General features: G+C 41.1%; 1 protein-coding gene across 1 annotated transcript; it reads left to right on the top strand.

The window, feature by feature from the left end:
• The first annotated feature begins 14264 nt into the window (after nt 1–14264).
• Nucleotides 14265–19648, top strand: LOC113417996 (tubulin beta-2 chain). The gene is made up of 4 exons (XM_026676632.2): nt 14265–14429; nt 16129–16237; nt 17117–17227; nt 18366–19648. The coding sequence occupies exons 1-4, from the start codon at nt 14373–14375 to the stop codon at nt 19424–19426; spliced, it is 1338 nt and encodes a 445-aa protein (XP_026532417.1). The 5' UTR covers nt 14265–14372; the 3' UTR covers nt 19427–19648.
• The last annotated feature ends 3167 nt before the right edge of the window (nt 19649–22815 follow it).

Genomic DNA, 22815 nt, shown 5'->3' with positions numbered 1-22815 from the left:
TTCTTCTTTAACATAACTTCATTCATAACTTCTAGCAATGGAAGGTTCAACGATTCTTGTAGTGTTTTATAAAATTCTGCCGGAAGTCCATCTGGGCCTGGTGTCTTTCCATTGTTTTGCTTCTTAAGTGCTTCAGTTAACTCCATCACCATTATATTGTTTTCTAACATTGTTTCAATCTCTGTAGGTATCTGGGGTAGATTAGCATTCTGTAAGTACTGTTTAATTCTTTCCTCATCAATATTCTCTTGTGTGTATAGTTTTCCATAATAGTCTCATATAATTTCCTTCTTCTCTTTACTACCATAGCAAACTTGGCCTTGGTCATCTATTAATTGCAATATTTTCTCAATTTGTATGCTAACCATCTACCTGGTTTATTTGTATCTTTAAAATAGTTCTGTTTCGCACCTCTGATTTTCTGTGGTAGTTCTTCTTTTTCCATTAGTCCCATTTTATGTTTAATTATATCCATTTTTAACTTAATATCCTTTTTCTGTGGCATTTTCTGTAGCTCTTTTTCAAGTCCTTATACTCATCCTCTAATGCAGGGATCCCCAACCTTTTTTATACGTATCATCCCCGTCCAGCATCAACTGGCGCCGCCATCTTGAGAAAGCTGAAAAAGTGTCTTTCTACCGGAAAAGCTCACCAGAAGCACTTTACTTGTTCGGTATCGGTTAATCCTTAGAGGCTAGTCTTTTCATGGTATTTCTTTTCCTTGTATATTATCAAGCCTCTGGCATACACCTTCATTGAATCCCATATGTTCTGCATTGATGTATCTTCTTTTTTGTTTTCTCTAAAGAAAAAAGCCAGTTCTTTCTCCATCCACTGTGTGAAGTCTTTTTCCTTTAATATAGTATTATTTAATGTCCATCTAGATCTTCTTCTTTGTCCTTTCCATTTAATTGTCATTGGATTATGATCTGCCCAAGTACTTGTTTCAATATTTATTTCTTGAATATTAGCTAACAATTCTGTTGACATCCATATCATATCTATTCTGGACCATGATAAATGTCTATTTGAATAGAAGGTGTATTGTTTAGTCTTAGTATTTCTTTCTCTCCATGTATCTTTTAAATTTATTTCATCTATCATTTTAAAAAAGGATTTAGGGAGAGTCTTTCTGTTTTGCTTTGTTGTTTTCTGTGCTGTATAGTCCAATTTATTGTCTACAATTCCATTAAAGTCTCCCATCATAACTATATTAGCATAGTCCAGTTCAATTATTTTCATATGTAATTTTCTATAAAATTCTTCTTGTCATTCGGGGCATAGATTGCAATCAGGAGCATTTTCATATTATTGTCCATTATTTCCACCATTAATAATCTTCCATCGTCATCGGTATAGATCAATTTCGCTGGGATAATATCTTTAATGTATAAAACCACTCCTCTTTTCTTGCATTGTGTCAAAGAGGTAAATATTTTCCCTAATTTTCACTGTATCAGCAATTGTTCATGTTGCTTTTTAATATGTACTTCTTGTAGGCAAATATATATAAATCAAATTTTATATATCAAATTTTTTTGATATATATATTATTATATCAAATTTAATTCTCTAATTTATGGAAAGTTTTCCTTCTTTTAACAGCTGAGTTAAGTCCATTTATGTTAATTGTAATCAGTTTTTTCTCTTCCATGGTTATATTTTGTAGTTAGGTTTAGCAGCTCTCGTAGATCTTGGTTCACGTTGTTCTTTGACTTCGACCTTTCCTCCTACTGCACCTTCTTCCTTTTCAGTCGCTATTTGGGAGTCCTCTTGGAATTGAATTAGTGACATTTCTTTTTCTGCCTCCTCCTCTTTTCCAAAATATTCTGCATAAAATAATTCAGCTTTCTCAATTGAGTCAATTCTATGTCTCTGTTCTTGCCATGTGAACATTCTGGAATCAGCCATCTATAATTCACCTCTTTTTTAAGTAGAATTTTAGTCAGAAATCGGTATTCTCTTCTCATCTCTCTCACACTTCTGGGTATTTGTTTCAAGACCACAATCTCCTTGTCTTTATATTTCAATGTTTTCTCTCTTGCCACTTGCAATATTTGTGTTTTAATGGCTTTCTTTGTAAATTTGATGTGAACTTCTCTTGGTAAGCTATTTCTCATTGCATATCTTGTGAAGACTCGGTAAACCTCTATTCCATCCATCATCTTCTCTTTAGTTATTTCCAGAGCTTCAGCCAAAATTTCTATCATTATCTCAGCTAGGTTTTGTCCCTTTTCTTCCTCTATGTTTTTGGAATCTGAGAGAAAATTCTGATCTGTCCTTCTCCCATCTCAACATCCCACTTTTATCTTGTTCAACCACAGTTAATCTGCTATCAGTATCTCCAATCTTCTTATCTCTTTGTTTATCTTCTTCAATTTTTTGGAATTTCTCATCATACTTCATCATCATTTGTTGAATGTTCTCCACCTTTTCATCAGTTTTTCCTGTTCTTTGTTCAATGTTCTCTGTTCTCTTTTCAATATTCTCTGTTCTTATTTGTATATTTTGAATTCCTTGCATAATCATCTGCAGTGTCACTTTTTCCTTTTCTTTTTCTTGCTGTAACATCGTCTGTATCGAGCATTGTCCTCTAGATGGTGAAGAGGAAGAAGTAGAAGTTGAGGAACCAGGGGCTGTTAGTTTCCTACTCATTTCAGACAATTCAAAATCTTCAGGTTCTTCTAGACCTTAATCCACTTGTGAAATAACCAATTGTAATTCCAAGTAAAAATGGTGGGAAAAAAGAAGCCAAATAATAACAATAATAATAATAAAAAAATAAAAAAATGCTTCAAGTTCTTGTATATCTTAATCCAATGGATTGGTTAGATAGCAGTAAAAACTAAAAAATGGAAGAAAACACCATAAACACACAAAAAAAGAAAAAAATGTTAAATCCTGGAACAGGCGGAAAAATAAAAAATAAAAAACTAAAGAAAAGAAAGGTTCTTCAGGTTCTTCAACACCTTAATCCAATTAAAAAGTCTCAGGTATAAAGGATGCATAACAAAAAAGAGAAAACCACACACAAAAAAACCAATATGGAAGGTAAATAGAAAAAAAAATACAAGAGAGGGAGAGAGAAAAAAGAAAAGAGACTACTCTCTTAAGAAAAAAAGAAAAAGGAAGGAAATCATTAATACTAAAGCTTTTCCTTTCAAATAAAATGCAAATGCAGAAATTAGACTTCAAAAACAAAAAGAAAGACAAAAACAAGTTCCAAAAGGCCAAAGATCCAAATAGCTATTACAAAAAGTAAGCTAGTAAGGAGGGGGTTTGTTAAAGTAAGAAATAGCCCAGCTTAAAAAAAAGTAAAAAGAGCACACTGCACCTTGTTTGGTTATCCAAGGCTTTTGTTAAAATTTATAACTCTCTTCTCCAGAGTCTTATCACCTTTTTTTTCTATAAACTTCAAACACCAGACTTCAGCTATTGATAGAAACCCAGAAGAGCACCTGCAATAATACTCTCCCATGCTCTTCCCTCTATCTTATCAAACAGGCAATGTCCTTGAAAAGAAGTCTCAGTTCTTTCTCAGCTTTGTCTGGTCCAGAAAAAAAGAGATAGAATATGTCCAAGCCTCTAGTTGGCAGTGTTACAAAGTTTCTTCTGTTTTCATTTTCCCCCTCCTTTTCCAAACAAGATATAATAAAAGTTAATTAAAAGGGGGGGAAAGATATTTAAAAAGATGACTAGAAGGGAGTCTCTAGCCTAAAATATTATAAAGTCAAAAAGGAAAGAAAGAATAGGTGGAAGAAAAAAAAAACCCAGTCCAGTTTCAAAATCTAAAATCGTGTGTAAAAAAATCCAGCAATGAGAAAAAAATATAAAAAAAATATTAAGAGTCTGTATTCAAAGAGGGAGCCAGTTGTTTTCTGGAAATATCACAGTTTTCCTGTGTTTTTATACTTCTATTATTCTCTACTTACATATTTGCAAAAAAAAAAAAAAGCAGCATAACCAAATCTCCAGAGATTTCTTTGTCCTAACACTGCAGCATGCAGGAACTTTGTAACAAATTATGAATCTGTTTAACTATGAAACCATTTTTCTCCCTGGAAAGTTTATGTGAAAAACCAAGCTTCCCTTGTTACATTTAGAAGCTAAGAATTACTCTTTTGGGATGTAGCCCACTTCTTACTAAGGTGCTCTTGTAATATTAGTCCTTCTCTGAACACATACATTTCTACTGTTTAGAAAAATCCAATTATCTAAGCAAAATGGTTCAGGAAACTCCTTATCTCTTATTTCCTTTGACAAATGCCAGACAAGAGTAGATATTCTTGATTTCACCACTTAGGAAATCGGGAGAGGAAAGAATATCTGGTCTCTAAATTCAGCATTTGCTACCAGAAAACTATTTTATTTTGAATTTGTTTTATTCTTTTATTTTATTAATTTTGACTTGTCTGGCACCCATCTCACTTAGAGGTATTGCAGTGTATATCTGTTAAGCAGTCAATAGGTTGGGCAGAAGCTCTACAACATGCACTCTGTGAGTGCTTGATATGGATCTGTTGAGATTCTCCTTCCTCACCTTCTTTTTCTGCAAGTTGGAAGGAAGAGTTTCAAAGAACAATCCATCTCTGTTCATGAACCGGAACCCAGGGAACTGCTGCATTTAGAATACGACCATGCGGGCAACAAGCTCAGTGTTCATCTACGATGTCAGCAGATCTGAAAGACCAAAATGACTCTTAACTGTAGCTGCCAAGGATGAAACCCTATCTGCACACAGAACAGCTGGTGTTGATCTTCCCTTGTTGCCGGATTTAAGTCTTTTGTTTTGCCTTGTCCTCAAGAGTAATATAACTACTCACAGAAGGCAGCGTTATACATAACTGCGGTTTTTAAAAACAACAACACAGAAACACTTAATCCCATAATTCCCATTATCTGTGTCAGTTGGACCAGCATTTCTGAAGGACACCAAATTAAGAAGCTATGGTTAACTAAAGTATTTTAAGGCTCTGGTTTCTCTTTTGAGTCTTTCAGCCTATCAGCAAAAAGAGCTGTTTCATCCTTTCTTAGATCGGGATGCCTTTTTTTGGTTAGCAGCATCCAGGCCACTACCCAAAGGGAAATCCAGGCTATTGATTTAATTGAGATAAAGGGTACTTAACACTGCAATACTGCAGTGTAAGACTCACTGAAATCTGTGAGCCTTACATCTATGAAAAAAAGCATAAAATGATGCTGAATGTCAGCTTTAGGTTGTTTTCATAGATTTCTCCAGCTAGAAATCAGCTTGGTAGCATCTGCATGAGTACTATGCCTCATAATAAAATGTGTTTTTCTTAGAAGATGCTACCAGACACTTTCTAAGATTTTTAACTATCATAAAGGTAAAGGTTCCCTTCGCACATACGTGCTAGACATTTCCGGTTCTAGGGGGTGGTGCTCATCTCCATTACAAAGCCAACGAGCCAGCAGTGTCTGAAGACGTCTCCATGGTCATGTGGCCGGCATGACTAAACGCTGAAGGCACACAGAATGCTGTTACCTTCCCACCAAAGTGGTCCCTATTTTTCTACATGCATTTTTACACGCTTTCGAACTACTAGGTTGGCAGAAGCTGGGACAAGTAACGGGAGCTCACTCCATTATGCAGCGCTAGGGATTCAAACCGCCAAACTGCTGACCTTTCTGATCGACAAGCTCAGCGTCTTAGCCACCAAGCTACCGCGTCCCTTTTTGACTACCATAGATGAACCCAAATTTCCTTCTACAAAGTCTACAATGAGATTCCCCAGTTAGGAGTCCTGCCAAGGCTATCATGAATGACGGTTGGATTATAATTCCCAACTAACTGCATTGAAGAAGGTAGATGTAGTCCCATCCGGAGGTCCTTAGGCTCCGGATAGAACTGCAATCTGATCCGTGTCTGTTCAGAATGAAATCCCACTAAGTTTAATAGGACATATGGCCACATAAACGGGTATCAGTCTGAACTGCAATCTAAATCTGGATTGCAATCAAAATGGCAATGCACTATCTCTTACGTGCGTTAGCAAAACATCACAACCCCCCTACAGAAGGAGCAAAGTTTGTCTTGCAACACAATGATGTGTGCTTTATCATTTTCCCCTTCCTTCCTCCCTCCCAACAGATGCCCATGGCGATTGTATCGCTGAACTCGGAAATAGTCTTTTGTGACCTGCCAGCAAGGAAACTAATAGCCCTGGGGTCTTAACACCTTCTTATATTTGAACACCATAGCTGTATGCTCAAAGGGCATAGAAAAAGGTGTAACATAAATGTTGTTCTGGGCATCGATTTCAAGCAATTGTCTGCTCCCTCCCTTCAAAATTCAGGGAGAAAGAAAAATAACAAAGGGAGACTTTCATTTGTTTCCATATTCTTGCTTTTTAAGCCATGAGGCAGTATTGTCAGGACCGAAAATGTTACAGGATTAGGAGACAGAGGGATCCTTTTTTTTTTTTTCATTGCAGCTTGTTTCCAAGGCTAAACCGGTTGCCTAGGAAACCGCAGTAGGTGGAATCTGATTCAATGTGTGGCCAGACCGAGAGCGTCAGGGATCTGCGGGCAGCGTTTCAATGAAGGAGGGAGACGGTCTCTGAAGAATTAAGGAAGGCATAAAATTGAAGAGAAGCGAAAAATAAAAAATTGTAAAAATGCAGATTCAGGGTAATTCCTTTCCTAGCGTGGAATGTAAAGTTGTGCATAAAAATAACTGCGTAGGAGGTTCGAAATGTAGCAGAGACTAGGATCAAGCAAGATGGCTTGCCGAGAACAATAGGAACCTGCTATTATTCAGGATAATGGCTCCTCTAACTACTGTTGACTATGAAATGTGTTCAGTTTCTAACCCTCTCGTCCTAGAGATGGGGGGAGGGGAAGTCTGTTTTTGTTTTTTTAGGGCACAGACACGTAGAGTCAGAAAAACCAGCACTTTTTCCCCAAAAAAAGAATCATCACTATTATCTGGAGACATCTTCTTTGTTCAGAGGGCCTGTTATCTTCTTAATGTCTGCTAGTAAAATTCACGGGAAGCAACCGACTTCCATTTTTATATGTGATGTGAAACCGATACGGTACTTGTGCACGTGTCAGGTTTTGAGACAGATGGATATATATTACACACATAACCGAGGAATTAATTATTCAGTTATAGCCCTGGCCATCATCCAGTGGATGAATACGGAGCATCAAATCAGTCATATTCGTGCTGGTTTGAGTATCTGCTTTTGACATGCTGTAGTTCTTTCTGAGTGCTGCACCACTCGGTTTAATAGCCTGGATCGTGTTACTCTTCTGGGACCTGAGGTTGTTAATAAAACATTGTGGCTCTCTTGGCCCCTATCTTAATTTATTCGTGCTAGTTTGATGGGATGGTAATGCCAACCTTGAAGCGGACCGATCCAATTCATAAAGCAGCTCTTTTTGGATCCAAATAGTGGCCTTGAGGGGTGGGATGAGGTGCGGGGCAATCTGCTTGAATTGCAGTAGTCTCTCTCTACAATTGCAGATTTATTGAAGGAGACCAACTACAGGTAGTCCTCAACTTATGACCACAATTGAGCCCAAAATTTATGGTGATAAGCGAGACATTTGGGAAGTGAGCTTCACCCCATTTTATAACTTTTCTTGCCACTGTTGTTAAGTGAATCATGTGCTGTCCAGACAGTATATGGTTAATTGGGAATTGGGATAGTTAAGTGGGAATTAGGAGCTGTCCCCTTAAGGGAATGCCTCATGGTAAATGTAATTAATGGATCATGGGAAATGTAGTTCATGTCATGTGATCACATCTGTAATCCTGATTGGTCACTGAACTGACCCTTGGTTGGGTTGGGGGAGTTTCCTTTACTCTTGCTCGGACCCCAGCTTCATGCAGGTGTGTCACTCTTTGCTCCATCGTTATGGGATGAAGATAACTGTATTTTTACACTACGGAGTCAACTATGCAAAGATTTGGACATTAGATGGATCTCGACATAACCAAGAGTTATATTTCAAGGATGCCTTGTGACTCAATAAAGAAACTTTGTATGGAAGCCTTTGTAGAGTTGGCCTGCCTGTATTTATATTCAGCCGGCAATTAGAAGACAGGACAGCGAGAGTGTAGTGATCTTCATCCCATCACACACGGTTGTTAAACCTGGCTTCCCCGTTGACTTTTGCTTACCAGAAAGTTGCAAAAAGTGAACACACGTTCCCAGGAAATTGCGTCATAAATGTGAGTCTCTTGCCAACTGTGTGGATTTTGACCACATGACTATGGGGATGCTGCAACGGGGTGTGAAAAATGGTTGTAAGTCACTTTTTTCAGTGATGTTGTAACTTTGAACAGTCACTAAATGAACTGCTGTAAGTCAAGGAATACCTGTTCATCTAGCTTGCACCATGCATCATGATGTAGGTGTGTTGGAACTTAGTCAGACAGATTTCTCAGTTTATTTAAATGGAGGATATTTGTCCCTAAGAACCTATGGCACTTTTTTCCAGGACCAGGAAAGGAAAGGTTTATTTCGGTCAGCTTTCATTCCAGTAATGTTATACTGGATTGTAGCTAATATATCTGATTTGATTCTCAATAAAACTATGCTGTAACCCCTTCATATATTATAGTTAGAGGAAGAATGCCAGGAAAAAGGCATGGGGATCACAATCAAGTAGCAAAATTGTCTCAAGTAAAGCACAGTCTCCCCTCAGACCTAAATACAGTAATCAATGTTTGGCGAACTGAGCTGGCTAAAAACAAAAAAATCAGAACCAAGGCTTTTAAAGAGGATTACTCAGTGTTGAAGGAAAGTAGAGGATTCCAGCTATTTGAGACCTAGAGATCTGTTGCCTAATAAAAATGAATTTGAAACATAACCACAACAGGTAGCTCTCAACATATGGTTGTAATGGAGTTTAACCCATTTAAGCCATCAGTTGTGACAGGTCAATCACATGACCAAACTGATTTTACGACCTTTTAAAAACAAATGCAGCACTTGTAACATAAACCTATGGAAACCACTTGGAAACCACTTCTGGGCTTTGTGCTTGAGGTGAAAAAAAGGAAACTTTGGTTTTGAATTTTACTGATTTAGATAGATCTGTTGTTATAGAAATGGCTAGTTTATACTGTTGTGTAAAAGTAAAAAGTTGAGGTTCAATGTTACTCCCTTATTCTACTGCACCAAAGGGAGTCTGACAGTCAATGCCTTTTCTCTTCCCTTTTCCCTTCTCTGTTTTTATTATTTGCTTTTGTATTTTATATTATAAACTAATAAAAAGAGAAAAGCAAACCCAAGATTTGGTATCACAACTGTTTAGCTGAAAAGCCAAAGTTCCAGTTTTCTGCAAAACCATCATAAAACATGATAATATGGTTGCAGTACACTGCAAATCAGGACAAATGCAATCCTGTTGCCAAGTCCCCAAAGTGACTTGATTATGGAAGGGGCCAAGCTTTGTAACTTTGGAAATGGGTTGTAAGTAGCCCTAAGGTGGGTTTGTCATAACTTCAACGGTCACTAAGCAACCAGTCGGCAGCCTGAAGAATTCAGAATTCAAAATTTTGAACTAAAAGTGTAAGAATTTATGACTGAGCTCTTAAATAAGATCTGGGAAATGAACTAAGAGTGGTAAAACTCAATTTCATTTGCAAAGCCAGTTCTGCTGTCTTCCCTGGGAAGCTAAGAGAATGAACACAGGACTACAGATTTATATACCCATTTTTATTCCAATGTCAAGATTTAGTGTTGTCTGAATGGACACATTTTCAGCTGTAAGGGCCCAATCAGCTACCAGATCATGGACCAGTCATTTTATAGATGCACATAATTCTCCAAAATATTTTTAGATGCCCCACGATGTTTATTTCCAGATAATCTTGATTTTCACCTACAACACTCACATATCACATTATCCTTCCTAGCATTTTTCCTCCAAGTGCAGGGTTTGCTTTTTCATATCAATCAAATGTTGATCCATTGGTTGCAACAGGAAATGACCAACTGGTTTGTATCCCGAGACAGCCCCTTCCTTCTTTAAGCTGAGAGAGAGTGACTGGCCCATAGTCACCTAGTCGGCTTTCATACCTACGGCTTCCTGGTTCTAGCCTGGTGCCTTAAACACTTTATTCCCCACTATCCTGTCAGAGCTGAAGAAGCTTCTTGGATGAGAAGCAAAATGTCTTCAAAGAAAAAACAAGAAAGTCCAGTTCCCTCCTGAAAAATCACCTTCAGAACAACCATAAACTGGATGACTGAGAATCTCTAGAGACTTAACACTAGAACGAACTGACTCTTTTGCTATATTCATAAATACTTCCATTTACTAAGTCTATTTTCCACATAGGTATACAATATACATAGCAGTATACGTGATTAAACATATTCCAATTAATGTGCTTCTTTGCAGCACATTTTCCTGAGTTTCACACATTGTAACAGATTATAATGTGATTTCTTTCCTTTTAGCTAAATTATGACAAGTGAAAGCAAGCCAGTTTGGTCTAGTGGTTAAGGCATCAAGACTAGAAACCATGAGACTGTGAGTCCTAGGTGTCCTTGGGCCAGTCATCTCTGTATGTCTTAGGCACGAAGCCAGCTGGGTGTCCTTGGGCCAGTCATCTCTCTTAGTTCAAGGAAGGAAGCAGTAGCAAACCACTTCTGGAATCTTGCCACGAAAACTGCAAGCACTTCCCCATGCTGATGTCAGGAGTCAAGGCTGATATGAAGCCCCCATCCCCCATTTTAAAAAATAAATAAATGAGAGGCTTAATTTGGTGCGGTGATTAAGGTACCATGTTCAAAACTGAGCTAGTCCTGCCAGTTTGCAACCTTGGGCCAGTCACTCATTCCCACTCCTAGAAAGTATGCATTGGCAATCCACTTCTGAAACCTGGCCAAGAAAACTGCAGGAATTTGTCTAGGCAGTTCCCAGGAATCAAGACTGACCTAAAGACGTTTTTTTTTTAAAGTGTGAACTCAGCATTGTGATTTCTTAACAATACAGTTTGTTGTTATGCATGAAATTAGTGTTAGGTGTGAACAAGCTACAGTTAAAATGTGGATTATATTGTGTGAATTTAGGTTTTCCTTGCAGAAAAATGTGTGGTGATAGTGTACATTATGTCCGTTTGCTTTTGAACAAACTTTTTTTTTCCAAAGATCAAGCAGACAGATCTCTATTTGTATATGTGTGAATATATACATATCATGTATATTACTATTCACTTTTAATGTATTTCCTACTTGTTTTGATATGACACCTACGTATAGTGTTAAAATGATTGTATTAATAGTTGGAGAGAATTATTTTACCTTGAGAATCACAAGATCTGTAGATTCATGTAATCATAAGATCACATGACATGGGATGCTTTTTAAACCCCATAAAGCAGAGGTCTCCAAACTCAACAACTTTAAGGCCTTTTTGACTATAATGCTTTGTGGAACAGCCTTCTCCCCCCCCGCCCTCCAAAATTCCCTACAGAAAGGCAGTGAAGACCTGGAGCCATGATGCTGATGGAGCTGGCATGGTTTCTTTGCTCTACACAGGACTGACGTTCTCCCCCCCTCAACTGTAATAAACATTGACAATTGCATTTGCATTTTTTATTTTGGTTTGCTATCCAGAGTCCCCTTGGGCAAGAATGGGTGGCTTTATCTATTTGCTTAATAGATGAACAATACATCATCATTTTTGTGCACAAAATGAAACAATATAATCATGCCTATTTTATGCAGTATACCTTGAATCCAGATGCCTATTCCTCTCTCTCTCTCTCTCTCTGTGTGTGTGTGTGTGTGTGTATACCTATATGTATGTGTATATAATATATATATATATTATCTGTCTGTCTGTCTATCTATCTATCTATATAAAATAAAAACTGGAGGTATATGGATTCTGCATTTAGGAATGCAAATGTGAAAAGCCCCAGCCATGACATCCTTTTGACTCACTTCCTGAGCAGTGTTCTAGTAATAATACAAAAAGGCTACTCCGTGGCTTAGGATCACTCGGTTGACAGGCGGCGTGCGAGGCGCGTTTCCTTCCAAGTTACACCTACTAGCAGTAGGAATTGGCAGAAACAACCAGCGGCATAGAAAACCCCACCCCACCCCCAGCGCTAATTCCGTTTCTCATCACAGCTGTTGGATGTGTTGAAGGACAACCGACTGTTCACCCCACCCCCTTCCTAAAAACGTGGGAAGCTAATATTCAGTACAGATCCCCCTCTACAAAGAAGCGGATCTAGGAAAAGCGATGCAATTGGCACCCTGCTTTTGTGCAATTGGACAAAGAGTTGCCTAATCCGCCGAATTAAACCATCCGTATTTTATTTTACTTTTTAAATAGGAAGGACTCTTCAGTCCGAGACATTCTGGAAACCGGAGAGTTTACTAGTTCGCTTAGCACCGACTCGGGTACTTTACTGCTTTGACACGGTTTCTGTTCTTTACCAAATCCCAGCCCGCGGGAGAAAAGTCCCTGGTAGCCTTTCTCGCCTCGTTTTTCAACCCGTCCCCCCCTTTCTTATAAAGGCTATTATCTCCCAACCGCTACCACCCCGCCGCCCTTCGGATCGCATCGCCGTCAAATCTGCCTTCCCCGCTCGCTCCCATCGACCACTCAAAAGAGAAACGCGCCGTTGCCCGATGACTAGGAGGACGAGTACAATATTGCGACCTTGACGAGACCCGCCGTGCAAAAAAAAAAAAAAAAACCAATCGATCCGGGCTGGCTTTTCATACCGAGATCCGATGCTGCCATTGGGGGAGGGGGGGAGACGACGACTTCAAGTTCAAAAACACCTTTATTCTCCCATGTGTAGATTGGCTGGGCCTCCCTTCGTGAAAACTCCCCCCCCACACACACAACAACAACTCGCAGTGAAAGGCAAGAAAATCCCCTAAAAACCCAGCGTAATCCTACTTCACACACACACACACACACAATCCTATTGCACCAAGGTGAGCATATTGCACGAGAGGGAAGATGGGGGGGAATGGGGAGCATGACTTAAAAAGCTCCCCGTTATCTATGGAAGCTGAACCCAGGGTGGAGTTTCTTTTCTCTCCCCAGAGGCTCGGAGGACTCGATCCGCAGGCGGCTGGCGTGGTTTCCCGAAAGGGCGCGGGTGTGTGGGGGGGGTAGGGAGAGGGGAGAGAGAGAGAGAGAGCGAGAGCGTGGGAAAGAGAAGCTGCAGCGCAGGACCCGCCCCTGCCCTCGACCCCCTTTTTTGCAGCGCCGCTGCTGTTGCTGCAAAGGGGGCGGGCGAGCCTCCGAAGGAACAAAAGAGCTGAGAGTCGGAGGGCGCGGCGTGCAAAGCGCTCCTCTTTGATGGACGCTCGGAGCCTTAAAAAGCCCAGACGGCGCAGTTTTTCCTCTTCCTCCTCCTCCTCCTCCCTAGCGCCTTACTTAGCGCCTTTCTCCCTTCTTCTTCTCCCCCCCCACCCCACCCCAAGGAGAAGAAACCCAGAACAAAGAGCTGCTTCAGCCTTTTTTTTTTAAAGTTGAAGCGCTCTCCCCACCACCGCCCTGGCTCCGCAGGCCGGCTAAACCCCTAAAAAAGAGACCGCTGAGGGAGGGTGGGTGTGAGCGAGCGCGAAGGGCAGCGGAAGGCGCGAACCAAAGCAGGAGTGCCTTTCGGTCCCTTCTCTTACCCGAGCCGCGTTTTCTCTTGCCTGGAAGGTGGGGTTCAAATCAGCAGAGGGGGGGCAACATGCATTGAGGAATTACGCCTGAAGGGTGGGTTGGTGAGGGCTGGGATGAGCGCCCCGCCCGAGGTCTTCAAACGGGTCTGGGGTTGCTTGTGTGGCATCGAATCTCATTTTCACCTCAGGGCTGTTCGCGCGCCTTCGAGACGCGCCGTTCCCTTTATTTCTGTACTAGGCTCTACTATTAGATTACTACGGCTAGTACAAATATTGCTTTTTTTTTTTTTTTTTTTGCTGTGGATCTCTCGGTGGTGGAGTAGAAGAAGGGAGCCAATTTGACGGCTCGCGAGCTCCCCTCCCCCTCCCGGTGGATTTTAAAAAAGGGGGGGGGAAAGACTGCAAGGGAGCTGCGTCTCCGCGCGGTAGCTGCGTAGAAAGTAGCGGAGCAAACAACCCCCCCGCCGGCCTTCTCTCTCTCTCTCTTTGCCGCGGTCGCCCCCTGCGCGCTTGTCCAGAGCCGCATTACCTCACCCGAGGAGGGGGCGGGGCTTGGATGGAAAGGGGGCGGGGCTTGTACTGCAGAAGGGCGGCGAGCCGGGCTGCCCGGTATAAAAGGAGGCTGTGGGAAGGAGCCCGTTCTCTGTCGCAGGTTGCCGGCAACGAGAGTGGGTGGGGTTAAGGCAGGAGGCTGAAGCAGCGGCCACTGAGGTGGGGGGGGTGTGAGCCCAGAAGAAAGCCGTCGCCATGCGTGAGATCGTGCACATCCAAGCCGGCCAGTGCGGGAACCAGATCGGAGCCAAGGTACCCTGGGCGAGGCGAAGGGGCCCGTCTGCTGTCCGGAGGCTTGGCGGCGGCGGGGGGGGGAGTCAAAAGGGTCCCCGGGTGTCTCTGCATCTGTGGGCGGGGCAGGTGTTTCCCCACCACCTGCAGCAGATGGAGGGGGAAATCCAAGGGTCGCCAACCACCGTATTCTCCAAATCCAATATTCTCCCTCTCCCCCCTCTCCCCCCCTCTCTCTCCTCTCTCTCTCTTCCCTCTCTCTCCCCCCCTCCCCCCTCCCCCTCTCCCCCCCCTCTTTCTCTCTGAATAATGAAAAACGATTGCATTCGCCTATCGGTTGCACCTTTTTCCCCCTTTGTTCTGCTTCAGAGGAGGGGAGGGGAGATCAGATAGCTAGTCGGGTTCACAGGGGCACAAAAGAAAGGTAGCTGGCGGGTGAGCTTTACCCGGGGCGCCTGGGGTGGGGTGGGGAAAAGGCGCATCTTTCCCCGTTGCTTTTTTTTGGGGGGCGGGGGGTGGAAACGATGCCAGCTTCGAGCGACACAAGGAGAAAGCAGGGATTCTGTTGAGCCAAGAGATCTTGGCCACACCCTTCCATTCAGAGGTAACCTCTATTATATGCCAGTGCGGAGAAAGATTAAACGAGAGGATGTATAATTTAATTGGAACCGAATTCCGGAATTTCAGTACCCCCCAAAAAAGGCAAAAGGCACAAGATATAGACCCTTGCCATTTTAATGTAGGTTGAGCTTTTCACAAGGCTGCTGAGACTATTGAATGGGGAAATCCGGCTGGCTAGCCATAGAAAAGAATCTTAACTCTTCGCTGCCATCTAGGCAGATCTGGTTGGTGGTGCCCATTGTTGGTGCTTTTGACGCCACCACACAGAAGCTGGGAAAATTGGCACACAAATGCTCTGAAGGTTGGGAATAGAATCCGTCCAGCACTGGGTGGTTGTAAGCCTTCTGCAACTCCACCCCTCTAAGACAGCCTGAAAATGTTCGGCACACATTCCGTAGATCTTTAAAATACTAAGGACCACTTCAAAAGGGCTCCTTTTTTTAAAGGGACCTCAATCAGATGAAGTCAAATGTGAACATTTATATCTCCGGGAAGGAAGTGGATTATTATTATTATTTTTTGGTAGGTAGGTATGTGAACCTCACAATCCTACACCTCCAGTTATTCTAATGTGGAACAGAGAGTCTGCAGTATGAGCAAAATATTTTCTTCATTTTCTTCCTAGAAACAGCTGTTAATAAAGCCTCTGATGTAAAATTGCACCATGTTCTTTCATAAAGAACATAAGGGGGGAAAAAAACCCTTCAGACTAGTTTTTAATTAGAACGTATCTGAAAATAATAAAGAGCAGGAACAGCTGTTATCTTTCATTTATGGTCCCCAGCTCTCCTTCTGGGCAAGAATACAGAAGAATGTTGTTGGTTTTTTTTGTTTTTTTTTAGAATTAATGGCACATGAGTGACAGATAGAACCTCTTTCTGCCTTCAGCTGTAACTGTGTCATTTCTTTGTGCTTTAAAAACCACCTTCTTTTGACAGAGCTGCCTTGGTTTCTGCTGGGGCAGCAGCAACAGCAGAATTAGACAGGGTGTGCCTCCAAGAAGCACATGTCTGCTGCTGCAGCAGTAGCTTCCTGGCATTTTGAAGGCAGTTGCTAACAGCTCTCTCTCTCTCAAAAAAAAAAAAAAATCCCATTCCAGTTCTGGGAGGTCATCAGCGACGAGCACGGCATTGACCCCACTGGCAGCTACCATGGAGACAGTGACCTGCAGCTGGAGAGGATCAATGTCTACTACAATGAAGCAACTGGTAACTCGGGTAGGGGGTGGAAAGAGAAAAAACTATGCCTGAATTTTACATTAGCCCCCGAGTGCAGAGTGTGACAAATCCTTGATAAAGCCGTCTGGTTAAATCCCTAGCAAAGCATTGAATGCCTGCTTGAAATTCCATCCTTGTTTCCTTAGATCGGGCGTGTCCAGACGTGGGCTGCATATGCAGCCCTGGACGGCTAATAATGTGGCCCACAAGATACTATTACAGACAATCCTCGAGTTAGGACCACAATTGAGCCCAGAATTTATGTTGCTAAGGGAAACATTTGTTAAGTGAGCCTGCCCCATTTCACGACTTTTCTGGCCACGACTATTAACTGAATCATTGCATTTGTTAAGCTAGTAACAGGGTGGTTAGGCAAATTGGGATTCCCCGTTGACTTTGCTTGTCAGAAGGTCGCAAAAGCGGATCATAGGACACTGCAACCGTCATAAATATGAACCAGTTGCCAAGCCTCTGAATTTTGATCACGTGACTGTGGGGATGCTGAAGTGGTCGTAAGTGTGAAAAACGGTCATAAGTTGCTTTTTAAAGTGCCATTGTACTTTTGAATGGTCACTAAATGAACTGTTGTAAACAGAGGACTACCTGTAGGGGATTTATATACAGTACTACATAATATATTTCATATGTGGCCCAAGACAATTCCTCAAAGTGACCCAGGCAAGCCAAAAGATTGGCCATCCATACCTCAGACTGTCCCCTTTAAATGTACACCTCCCCTTCTATTTGTAGCTGTATTTCTTCACTGAATAGCAATGAGTTGCCAAGAGCATAGAAGCATCTTTGTTTCTTTTCTTTTTTTAAAAAAATGTGGTTGGATCAGTAATACTGGTTATTTTGTCTTTTCCACAGGTAACAAGTATGTTCCCCGTGCAATTCTCGTTGACTTGGAGCCTGGCACAATGGACTCAGTCAGATCTGGACCTTTTGGCCAGATCTTTAGGCCTGATAATTTTGTCTTCGGTGTGTAGCTGATCTACATGACTTTTCTTAAAAAAAAAAAAAAACTCAATTGTGGCTGAAAAGCAAATTGGTCATTCTCGATGGAAACTGTCAATGGAAAATAATGGGGTGGTGTTGGGTTTTTTTTTTGCACAAGAGCAGGGATGGGCATTAAATTTTTAAATAATGACTTCCCATGCTTCTTAGCAGCATGGCCAGTGCTGAGCAAAGCCAGTTGCGGTAGTTTTCATGAATTGCAAAAAGCTAGTCCTGTTTTAAATCATTTGAACTCAACATATATAAAGAATATATCTGAAAAGAGAGACTGATTCTTTTAAATCAACTTCACCTGCATGGCACAAAAACTTGTTCCACTCTTTATTGAAAGTAGACCAAAAAAGAGTCAAGCATCTCTAGGCAAGGGAAATTTGTGGTTTCAAAAAGGCTAAATAAGTCTTGTAGCCTTGGAGAAATTAGTTTCTTTAGAGTAGGTTACAGCTGAGAAATCAGCAGGAGGATCTACCCTATTTATAATAAATGGTGCCTGGATTTACACACAGTCTATTGAATAAATTACAGGGGTGGGATATATCATATATGTGATATAATATAAAAGCTACATTTTGGCTTAGTATCATGTGTGAATTGTAATTATATTTAAATGCATCTTTGGAGTGCTCAGATACAAAAGGAAATAAAATGATTTGGTATGTGCAAAGACACATCGTATCTGTGGGTAGCTCCTTAAAACAACTGCATCTTCTCTGTTCATAAAGCTATACAATCAGTCCTCATTTAGCAACGATTGAGACCAAAAGACCAAAGTGATTGCTAAGTGAAAAATCATGATTTAGTGATTGGACTTCAGTTGCAAAGGCTATATATGTGAGGATTGGTCACAAACTTTTTCATCATTGTCATAACTAAACAGTTGCTGTCTGAGGCAGCCGTTAAGCGAGGACAACCTGTAAAATATTAATAAGTCATGCATCTCCTGTGTGTGTAATAGGTGGCGTAGCCATAAAGAGCTGTTTTTTGAATTTGACTAAAATACAACTGAAGCATATAAATAGTTTCTACGCATGCACAATGCAAAGTAATACTTGTGAAATAATTATTAACCAATCTATTTTCTTCTGGATATATTTTTTTCTTTTAGGCCAGAGTGGCGCTGGGAACAACTGGGCCAAGGGCCACTACACAGAGGGAGCTGAGCTAGTGGATTCGGTGCTGGATGTAGTAAGGAAGGAGTCTGAAAGCTGCGATTGCTTGCAGGGCTTCCAACTCACCCACTCGCTGGGTGGGGGCACTGGGTCTGGCATGGGAACCCTTCTCATCAGCAAGATTAGGGAGGAGTACCCCGATAGGATCATGAACACCTTCAGTGTAATGCCATCTCCAAAAGTGTCAGACACCGTGGTTGAGCCATACAACGCCACCCTCTCTGTCCACCAGTTGGTAGAGAACACGGATGAAACCTACTGTATTGACAATGAAGCGCTGTATGACATCTGCTTCCGCACATTGAAACTCACAACTCCAACTTACGGCGATCTCAACCACTTGGTGTCTGCCACCATGAGTGGAGTAACCACCTGCCTCCGGTTCCCCGGCCAACTGAACGCAGATCTTCGCAAGCTGGCGGTCAACATGGTGCCTTTCCCTCGTCTTCACTTCTTCATGCCCGGCTTTGCTCCCCTGACGAGTCGTGGCAGTCAACAGTATCGTGCCCTGACGGTCCCAGAGCTGACGCAGCAGATGTTTGATTCCAAAAACATGATGGCGGCCTGTGACCCCCGCCACGGCCGATACCTGACGGTGGCAGCCATCTTCCGGGGCAGAATGTCCATGAAGGAGGTGGATGAGCAGATGCTAAATGTCCAGAACAAGAACAGCAGCTACTTTGTGGAGTGGATCCCCAACAATGTGAAGACGGCCGTTTGCGACATTCCTCCCCGAGGCCTGAAGATGTCTGCCACTTTCATCGGCAACAGCACCGCAATCCAGGAGCTCTTCAAGAGGATCTCGGAGCAGTTCACAGCCATGTTCCGGCGGAAGGCTTTCTTGCACTGGTACACTGGCGAAGGCATGGATGAGATGGAGTTCACGGAAGCCGAGAGCAACATGAATGATCTGGTCTCTGAGTACCAGCAATATCAAGATGCTACTGCAGACGAGCAAGGAGAGTTTGAGGAGGAAGGAGAGGAGGATGAAGCTTAGAGGTTGAGTAGGGTTAGTCCATAGGCAAGTGTCCAAGGTGAGAGCTGTTCAGCTGTACCAGTGCATGCTTTTCCAGTTATTCTTGGTGCTTTTACTGTTGCCTCTGTCGGCAGTTTTTGTAACTTCACTCTTTATGTAACATTAGTTGCAAAAGATTTCTGGGGGGAAAAGTCTTCTGTTTCAGTGTCTGATCTCAAACATAAAAAGTATTTGTGTTTCTCATTGGTGTCTGTTTTCATTTCTTACTAAATGGCACAAGACATTTTAGCTAATTGAAGGAGTATGGCAAGCTGATACTAATTTCCTTTTGCCTTTATAGTGTGGACTGTCAGTAAAAATATGAATATGGTTCCTTAGTGATTTTGTAGTTTATATTTCTCCCTGTTAATAACAATGGCCGTTAAGGAATTTTGACCAACTTATTATTAATTCTTTCCCTATAATACACATTCTTCACTGGGGTGTAGTCCTTTAGCATAATTTTAGGAAAATAAATTTATGGGCCTTGGTTATAGATGTTTGAAAAGCCTGCCAATCTGCTTTTTGATACTTTCCCTACTGTGTGAAAATTCCAGCCCTCCTGCCTCCCCACCCCACATATGGGGGTCTTGAGGGGTGTTAAGCAAAATGAATGCCTTAAGCTGCAAAAAAGATAATTGGAGAGGTGTTTATGACATGCCATGCAAATCCTGGCCCACAAAGCAACAAAAGCTGGTTATCCTTTTAAAGCAAAAAAAAAAAAAAAAACAGCAACAACCAAAAGACACAAATTGGAGGCATAATTTTAAAAATGAAGTGATTTGTGATGGCATGGTTGAAAACTGCATCTAACAAATTTCCTTGCTGTTTTCCCTCTAAAGTGATATCTGTCTTAAGAGTAATGATTATTTTCAACTTGTCCCAGTGCACGGCAATATAATTACAGCAAAACCATTCATACATAAATTACTTGAAGCAACTAGTGTGTTTTTCCTAGTCCTTCCATGTTCACTTCATGAGCATTCAAACTCCATCTTAAAAACCACAAAGTTAACTCTGCTTTCAATGTGAAGAACCAAGACCTCAGCCTGAAGCCAACTGGTGTTGAGAAAAGGGTGGATGTTGATTCAAATCCAGAAACAAGACTGAGCTTGCCTGTCAACTTCACAGGGAGAAGGAATAATTAAGGTATGGTTTGGACCTTCCATGAAATCACTGTAAATATTTTGAAATCATGGTGTGAAAGATGATCTTTTGTGAGTATAAAGTGTTACAGCTAGTGTATGGTGATGATACAGGAACCTAAATCTCTTAAAGTATGAAACTTGGTTAATTACTTTAGCCAATAATTATCTCAGCCCTTCTTTCCTACTTTGAAATAAAATTGAGACAAAAACCATTTGAGTTTTTGCAGAACAGCAATAACTCCACTTAATAGGAAGATTTCTCCTCCACAGAGCATTTGTTGTAGGGCTTATCAGTACTTCATTTGATTTTTTTCCCATTATAGCAAATAAGATCGGTTAAGACTGAAGAAATTAAGTTTATTCCAAATCGTAATTTTAGTGTCTTTTAAGGTAGAAAGAATACAGCTGTTTTCAGCAACAGTATTAGACTTGTTGAATATATTCCTTTGAAGAAAAGTTATTGTAAATGTAATTTAAACTTCAAATTCCTCGGAAATATTAGGAATCTAATAATGAAGTAATTTTCTGACCTTGTATAGTTACAACAGCCTTTAAATATAGGGATAAAGACATATTGAGGCAAATTTATGTGGCAGTGAGATTTGATACAAGAAAAAGTTTTGCAGCTGACAGGAATGTTCATGGGAATACTTCAGATTACCTCATACCATATTTGCAATTTGGTCCAAATAATCTGAATTGACACCTGTCCCTCAAGCACAGAATGGGTTATTCCCTCCCAATGTCCACATACTTGGAAATCTTGAAAGGAAAACCCACAGGCATTTTTTTCTGAAGCATCCATGGTTGATTACTAGATAATGAGTTTAGAAGCCCAGCCCTGTTCTGTGAATAATGCATTTTCGTATGATGTATGGATGAGGAAATGGGTTTAAGTGATTTGTGCTGTAGGAAGTTCTGTTGCTTTACCCCAGCAAGAATATTCTAGAATTGGAAGGCTGCAGAAAAGAACCAAAATATTATTAGTTAAGGGGGGGTGGTCCTTGGTGCTCTCTGAGCTTGCTTGTTTTCTTGCAAATGTTTCATTACCCTAACTAGGTAACATCATCAGTGTTAGTTAAGGGGAGTGCTTTTTTTCCTGTTTGTTAACCAGAAATGAGATGGAGTTAAGTCTTCCTTGTCTCATAATACTAAGATTCACCTTCCCTAATTAAATTAAAAGAGAAGTACTGAATGTAATCAGAAGATTCACTGCAATGAGTAAGTGCTGTGAGCTGGAGATACGGTAAATCCAGTAAATACATACCAGGCATCCATAGCCAGGCACAACAGGGCAAATGATGTGCATTATCACCATAACAACACAAACCATGAGATTTATGAATCTGCAAAAGATGAGAATGTGTAATGTAACGGATGCTACCACGTACACTTCATTATTTTTCATCATCTTGCTCTGTACCAGATGTCTGCAGCCAGATGCTTTCCCGATCGCGAGGGTTTTTTTTTTTTCCCCCAGAGGTTGATAAAAATAAATGGAGAGAACTCTGCCTTAACAGCAGTTTGATTCCTGGAATGGGTTGGATAATAAGCTAGGTCAAACCATTACATGGCTCAATGTGTCAAGCTAATAAAGTCAATCACTACGAATGATGTAGCAGTTGGATTCTGCATTTCTGGTCTTTATTTGCATGAAAGGTTGACATGGAGCTCTATTGGTGCAAGGACATAAATTTTATATGGCTCAGCATACTATAATATGAGTGTTACCTATGTTTCTCTAAACAAAGCTATTTCTCTAATCAAAGCAACACCAATGATTATGGACTTAGCACAAACAGAATTTATTTACAGGTAATCCTCAATGTATGACCACAATGGAGCCAAAGATTTATGTTTCTAAGTGAGAACTTGGTTAAATGAGTTTTGTCCCATTTTACGACTTTTCCTACCGCAGTTGTTAAGTGAATCGCTGCAGTTGTGAAATTAGTAACCCGGTTGTTAAGTGAATCTGGCTTCCCTCATTGACTTTGCTTTTCAGAAAGTCGCGAAAGGAGAATCACCTGACCCTGGCACACTTTAGCTGTCATAAATGTGAGTTGTCAAGCATCTGAATGTAAATCATGTGACCGTGGGGATGCTGCAATGGTCATTAAGTGTGAAAAATGATCATAAGTCACTTTTTTCAGTGTTGTAATTTCGAATAGTGACTAAGCAAACTGTCGTAAGTCGAGGACTACCTGTATTTATTTATTGGATTTG

Source organism: Notechis scutatus, chromosome 3, assembly GCF_049901735.1.
Source record: "Notechis scutatus isolate UNSWTSFEM ecotype Mainland chromosome 3, rNotScu1.2, whole genome shotgun sequence".
Classification (NCBI taxonomy): Eukaryota; Metazoa; Chordata; class Lepidosauria; order Squamata; family Elapidae; genus Notechis; species Notechis scutatus.
Note: the sequence above shows the minus strand (reverse complement) of the source record. Positions and strands in the feature narration are given on the sequence as shown.

Coding starts and splice junctions, on each gene's coding strand:
- LOC113417996 (XM_026676632.2), top strand. CDS start 14,373: ATGCGTGAGATCGTGCACATCCAAGCCGGCCAGTGCGGGAACCAGATC. Junction 14,430..16,128: donor GGAACCAGATCGGAGCCAAG/GTACCCTGGGCG, acceptor ATCCCATTCCAG/TTCTGGGAGGTCATCAGCGA. Junction 16,238..17,116: donor CTACTACAATGAAGCAACTG/GTAACTCGGGTA, acceptor TCTTTTCCACAG/GTAACAAGTATGTTCCCCGT.